At 49.4% G+C, this 6,951-nt stretch overlaps 1 protein-coding gene across 9 annotated transcripts in view; it reads right to left on the bottom strand.

The window, feature by feature from the left end:
* Positions 1-249: 249 nt before the first annotated feature.
* The window catches only part of DNMT3A (DNA methyltransferase 3 alpha), a 117,563-nt gene continuing 110,861 nt past the window's right edge, over positions 250-6,951 (bottom strand). For all 9 annotated transcript variants that reach the window (XM_074331764.2, XM_019712718.3, XM_074331768.2 and 6 more), the window contains one exon: positions 250-6,636. In XM_074331764.2, coding sequence (XP_074187865.2) covers positions 6,495-6,636 — 142 coding nt within the window. In that variant the 3' untranslated portion in view covers positions 250-6,494. The remainder of the gene's footprint in view (positions 6,637-6,951) is intronic.

Below are 6,951 nucleotides of genomic sequence, written 5' to 3'. Positions count from 1 at the left end.
GCCCAGGACAGAATCCGCTTTTCCAGCAAACTTGTCTCACTATAACTTATCTTGAAGCTTCACGTCAATCAAACTGTCCTTTTCCCCACCCAGTTCACAGTCCCTAGTGAATGCTCAGGCAGGCGATGTTTGAAAGAGAGGAACTGCATTGTCGGGACCCAATGCTAGCACTTAACCCCTCTGGAGAAGGCTGTGAACAGTTATGTCAGGGGAAAGGAGACGCAAGACAAAAGGACATTATTACGGTGCTTTTTCCATTTTTCTTTTTGCACAAAAACAGTCCATTTATTCAAGTGTTCTCCAGCACAAGTACATTAGAAAGGAGCTTTATTATATTCTTCTGGGCACAAAAAAAAAAAAAAAAAATGTGATGAAGGCGGAACTGACAGACTTTCTACATCTGCTGTACGCATTGACCTCTTTAATTATTTCATAAACAGCTATGTCACGAGCATCACTTACACAGAGATACAACAGAACACCGGAGAGCGGGGGTGGGGACCCACTCAGGGCCCCCTTGCACGCGCCCCTCCCTGGATGTCCCAAAACCAGACTGTGAAATGTACATTATTATTGTCAATAAATAGAGAAGCAACCCTAAAAAAAAAAAAAATACAGTGGTGAAAGGATGCTGGAACCAGGAGAAAAAAAAAAAAAAAAAAAAGGAAAAAAGAGGAACTGAAGAGAAAGGGAAGAGGGCTGGGAAGGGAAGGGTCTGGGGAGTTAAGTCCTGCATTTAGCTGCGTGGAATGTGGAGTAAAAGTGCTCTGCCGCCGGGGTCAAAGCGAAATCGTCTGTAACAGTAAAAGTTATTACCAAATCAGCTACGGAGTTTATTCTTCAGTATGAATACATGATTTCCCACAAATAAGTAAGCACCCGCTACTTCAATGCCTCAGCTAAAACACATGAAATCGCTCATTTAGTTTTCAAGTACAAAGTTAAAATGCCTTTTTAATAATAATATATCAGAGTAAAATAATAGTCTCTTTTAAACTCCACTACAAGAAAACAAAACAAACAGTCATTGTCCAGACAGCAGACTTAATTTAACAATATATATTTTTAATAAAATGTTTTAGCACCTTGTTGAGTCACCTCCTCCCTCTGCGTATTCTAAGGAATTTCGGCATTTTTTGTTGTTGTTGTTGCTGTTTGTTGAATTCTAGGTCTGTGCAACCAAATCAGTCTGTGAAGCGAAATGGGACTAAGGTGAGGCTTTCAATCCCTGCTCATCTCCTCAGGTGCAGGGCTGGAGGCCGCCAGACTGGGGTTTGAGAAAGCCACCCTCCCATGCCCCTCGTTGGGGGAGTTTTCCAGTTACAGGAGCACAGAGGTCTCCGTTTGGGGCAACTGAGCCAGTCACGACTAGCAAAGAGACTTCTATTCTTGTCCTCATCTGCTGTCCCCCTCCCCCAAACTCCACTGCCTAGGGTCAACGGTGAGCAAGAGGTCACCAACCAAAGGCCACCTCAGCTGGGTCTCTGCAACACACGGGTACAGGACGGGCTGCCCTCACTCCCCAAAGACCCCAGCCTTCCTTTACCAAAATGTAAAGATTTGAGAGCTTCTGCCAGAACAGTGGAGTCCATCCTTTATTCTCGTTCTTCCCAGATCCTCCAAACACGTGCAGGGAATGGTGGGAGGGCCATGCTTGCTCCAGGCTAGGTTTCCGTAACACCTTTCCCATCCTGCCTTGGAGGAAAGGCTTCAGCTGCTTCCTGCCAGAGGACAGGACAACTCCAGTGTCACCTCTAATCATAAGGACTGAGAACAACCTGACTAGTCAATGCCAGATGACAAATTCAGATTCATTTCTTGGATCAAAATGGGGCCTGGCTAGATACTCAGTTCTCACCAGAATCTTGGCTCTGCTGCTCCCCTGACCAAAGCAAACAGCTAGCCCTCTTCAGCTCTCACTGCCTGGCAGGCCCCACGGCCCTAACCTACAGCTCAAGGGGGTTCCTGCAAGTTTCCGACAAATGACACTTCTGAAAGCCACAGCAACTCTGCACCAAGCAGGACAGCAACAGGAATTCAAAACCGCCTCCAGCATCCACTTTATATATACTTATATATAAAGGTATGAAAACTATTGATTACGGTCTTGCTGCACATTTCCATGGCCCTGCTGAATGATTCTTTCCGTTGCTCTTATGGACCTTGCTGCAGAGATGGCGGGTCACTCCCATCTAAGCTTCCCCAGAATTGCCAGCTAAGCGGGAAGAGCGAGGAGCCAGCCCTTGTTAGACTAGTTCAATGTCCAACGGCCTTCCTTCCTGCTGAGTCTGCCTGTCCCAACCTGCACCTTAGCGACCCACCAAAATTCACATGGGCATCTACACCAGCCAAGCACTCCCAGGCCTGTCCCCAAAGCTAAGAGGTCCTGGATGCTCTTTTGCCAATTTCTCACAGGATGTGCAACAGAAGGAGGTCCTGCGGTCTAGAGAGAAACACGGATCATAACACACTAATGTCACCTGCCAACTGCAAGACCCCTCCCTGCTGCCAAACATCACGGGCTGCTCCGCCAGCTGTTTCCCAGTCACAGGCAAGGGGCTTAGCACCAGCCAGCCTGAGGCCCGCCGGGCTCAGCGGCCACCTGCTGGAGACCAGCTTCCTTCTCAGGCCGGCAGACGACGGCTGTGACCCTGGCACGAGTCCCCAGCTACTGCCCCGACACAAGCCACAGACCTCTTTGGCACCACACTCCACTTGGCACCTACAGTAAGTAGGGGGGCATCATTCTCAGTCCCTAGAAGCCTGTTTCCAGGGGTAAATGGGCCTGTTCTTTAGAAATATCTCACTGGGCACACACTCCAGAATTTTCCCTAGGCCTTAGTTTCTCCTGCTCCACTGCCTCTACCCTCAGCCTCCTCCACAGCAAGTGTAACGATCCCCACCTTAATCCTAGGATGGCCCTGTCGAAGCACAGCTCCCCTTTAGGTGACCGGGTACCTGTCCCCAGAAGACAGCCCCCCACGATCGGACGTGGATGAAGAGCATCCTGGCACGGCCATGTTGGCACGTTCCCCAAGTCCCCTGCACCCCACCAAGTTCGACTGTGGGACTGAGCCCACAGGTTGGCTGGAAGAAAAGCTGGTAATCGTTAACTCATTCCTGCGAGGGACACCTGGTTAGGTTGCTAGGCCGGGCGATCAGCCACCAAGGAACGTCCTCTGGGAAGCTAGCCTGTCCGCACTAACCCTCAGGCCTGCCACGTCCCTGGATACCACCTTTCTTCCTCACACCCTTGGGGGGAGCGCGGGCCATTGGGAAAGGCAAACCCCTTCACATAAGCAGTGGATGAAGGCCTAGGAGAGCCGAGAGCTGAAGGTCTGCAGAGAAAGGCCCAAAACTGTCCCCCTAGGGTGGCTGGCCAGCGGGGGAGGGAGCACCTTGGACTGCCTGTGGCAGCCCTCCTCCCCCCAGCCTTCCTGGAGTGGTGCTGGTGGACTCCAGGTCAGGGAGTTGGAGCCTGGCTGGAGCAGAGGGGACGGGGTGAGCACCACAATTAGGTACAGGGACTCCAGACAGGGAGGGCAGAGGTATCCCCCCTCTCCTAACCACTCCAGCCCCCTAGGGGCCCACCATCACCGCCTGCCACCGTGTGGCGGAGTTGACAGGAAGCAACTGGGTGTGACCTTCAAAGCCAATCTGACAAGGAAACTAGTAGACTGGGGTCCAGAACTAAGCACCCCTAAAAGGAATGGGAGACTGGCCACCAGAAGTAAGCTTACTCCTGAGCAATGAGCAAGGGATTCAAAGCCTTGGTTTAATTTTGTCACCAATTACTAATTTGTTTTATTCAAAACATGAAGTTCACCGTCCCATTGATTTATTTTGAATGGAAGCCCCTTGGCCAAGACAGACCTGGGTGTCAATTGTACTTTGGTGGGGGAAGAATAGGTAGGGGGAGTGGAGGGCTGACTTGACTGGTGCCTAGAGTTGCAGGTCAGTATCACAGGTTGCTAACAGAAGAATCTTTTGACATCACCAGGGGCAAAAGAGAGAGAACGCTACCTGCTAGAGGAGAGCACCTGCTAAAATAAAACCTCCTCCTTTTCCTGCCTTCAGCACCTAGCAACTTCTGGGATTGACAGTCTACCTGCAATCAGGGCAACAGAGGTAAAGAGCTGCAGGGCCTGACTCCACCAAGTCCTGAATCCGGGGAGAGTCATGCGGGGTGCTCCCTGGCCGCGTGAGTGCATTTGTTATGCAACGGTAGAGAAATGTTCCTGTGGATGCGTGTGGGATTGATTGATTGGTGTGGGGTTTCTGTCTGCAGTGGGACCTGAGGCTCGGCACGAGCCCCCTCCCTCCGCTCCCCACGACATAATATTTCTTATACATGACCCTATCTATGTATTTATACAGCGCCTATCACCGTAGGCCCTATCTTTCTAGGGATGAGAACTTGGGACCATGTGCTTGACAGCACACCTCCCAGCCCTGCCGGTCCCAGGAGGTGCCATCCCCCCTCCCATTATAAAATATATATCTCTATATGCCACATATCTACACCCCATCTATCCAGGCAAGCATCTGCCCATTGGGCCCTCACCCTGGAGCCGCCAATGCCGTCCCCGCCTACCGCCAACGCCAGGCTGCTCGCCTCGGTAGGAAGTGGAACCAAGTGTCATGCACTTGGGGCTCCAGGTACTGCTGACTCGAGGTAAGAGCACAGCTATCATCAGACCAGCACTAGAAAAGAAATACACACCACTCCAATCACACACACGAGGAGAGAGATGGCCCAGTCCTCCCTCCGGCCCTGACACACGACTTGAGAGGAGGGGAAGTAGAAGAGAAGAGGGACGCACCGGAAGGCTGGCCGGGGACACTCCCTGGCCGCCCAGCTATCGCTGCACCTGGTGGCCCACCTGGCCCGAGGGGTAGGGAACCAGGGCACCAGGACCACCACTGACTTAGAAGCACCCTGCTCCCCGCACCTTGGTTTGAAACCTAAAAGGAGGGGAGGGTGGGTTTTTGTTTTCTTAAAGAAAATCTGAAAACAAACAGAATTATAACCAGAACCATAAGAATAATTATAACAAAAGGTGTCATCAGCCTCCCAGTAAAAAACTGCAGCCGTTGGAGATGACCAAAAACATCACATTCCAGGGGCTGGAAGCCGCCTTGTGCAGAGGGTGGATGGTGGGGCCTCATAAAAGAACACACAAAAGGCGACTTTAACAGGCAAGCACCAGTACGTTTTGTATGTTTTTTTATTTGCTCCAGGTGGGGTTTTACTGTCACTTTCCCACACTCTGGATTATTTCTGATCCCACCACGAGGAGCCCTCGGTTCAGCTAATGTTGAGAAACTGGGAATGAAGACCCCTTAACCTGCCATCTTGCTGAGGGAGTCTCCTTTTTGAAAAAAAAATCTAAAGGTTATTATGTGAGCCTGGATGAAATTCCACTCTCAGCTGTCCACCGTCCCGACCACCTCATCTCACCCCCCCTTTTTGGCAGGGAGAAGCAGGAAAACGCGGTTCCCAAATTCTCCTTCATTTCGTTAATACCAAGGGAGGAAACCCCACCTTGATAATGATTCACCTGCAAACTATCTCCCTCTTTTCCATCCTTGATTAAAACCCTTTGCACATAAGGCAACGTGGAAGCTGATGTTTTTACTCATCTCGCTGTTTGAAAGCACCATTATGAAGTCGGGTTGTACAGTAGTTAACAGTACCTTTTATATATATAGCTCATATCTATCATATATATATAAACTGTAAACAAGAGGTAACAGCGGCTTCTAGAAACTGATTTTCTTCAAGGTTTCCTGTGTGGTAGGCACCTGAAATACTGTATAAAAGGGTCTTGTGTGGTGTTCTCGTCTCCCTGTTGCTAGTTGGGTTCTGTTTTGCGTGACCAGGAATGGTGCTAGCAAGACAGTTCAGTGGCTGGGAGGGAATTCTGCCGCCTGAGTGTCTCTATTTTCTGTCCCCTGCTTTGTTCCTATCTGATCAGGCTAGAGACAACAACAACAAAAATATATAGTTTAAAAAAAAAAAATCCAATACCAATATAGATTTCTAAAGAATTTCCTTTTTTCTGTCTCTCCCATCTTTCCTCTGCCAGGTATTGTTACGATTTTTTGTTACTGATTTTTGCTGCAATAAACCCTCTTGTTTCAGTCACAGCAAGAAACAAAAACCCAAACAAACAGAAAACCCCTCTGAAAAGAGAAAACAAAAGGTTTGACCAAAAAAATAAAGGAGGTGGGGGGGGGCGGGGGGAGAGCTTGGTTGTGTTTTTTAAATAGGACTGAAGATTAACATTGAAAAATCAGGAGATGATGTCCAACCCTTTTTGCAAGGCAAAGCCCTCCGGTGTTTCCGCCTCTGGTTTTTGTTTTAAATTCCTTTTTCTCTTCTGGGTGCTGATACTTCTCTCCATCCTCACATTCTTGTGTTTTATTGTGTTTTGTGTTTTTTGTTTGTTTGTTTAACTTGGTGTCACTACCTCAGTTTGCCCTCATGTCCCTTACACACAAGCAAAATATTCCTTCAGCGGAGCGAAGAGATGGCGGATGACCGGCACGCTCCATGACCGGCCCAGCAGTCTCTGCCTCGCCAAGCGGCTCATGTTGGAGACGTCGGTATAGTGGACAGGGAAGCCAAACACCCTGGGGAGAAAAGGCAGAGGGCAGGGGTGAGCGCTGGCCTGTGGGATTCTGCCGAATCTTCTTTCCTTTATAACCAATTCAAGACTCGGGCAACCCGCTACTCTGTGGATTTGAAGAAAAGACAATCACAGCCTAGAGATTTATCGCACAGTAGAAACAAAGTTAGTATTTGTGAAAAACACCTGCAGGACAGGCCCCACCTGAGATTTAGATCCACAGTGGGTATCGTAAGTCTGTAAGTCCTAACAATACATCCCTAATACCTTCCTCACCAGAGGGGTGGACACCCTACAAAGGGGACTCTTGCCCGACTTC

This window comes from Rhinolophus sinicus, chromosome 2, assembly GCF_057876585.1.
Source record: "Rhinolophus sinicus isolate RSI-liver-muscle chromosome 2, RSI-T2T, whole genome shotgun sequence".
NCBI lineage: Eukaryota > Metazoa > Chordata > Mammalia > Chiroptera > Rhinolophidae > Rhinolophus > Rhinolophus sinicus.
The sequence above is the reverse complement of the archived record's forward strand: the minus strand, read 5'-3'. Positions and strand labels throughout refer to the sequence as shown.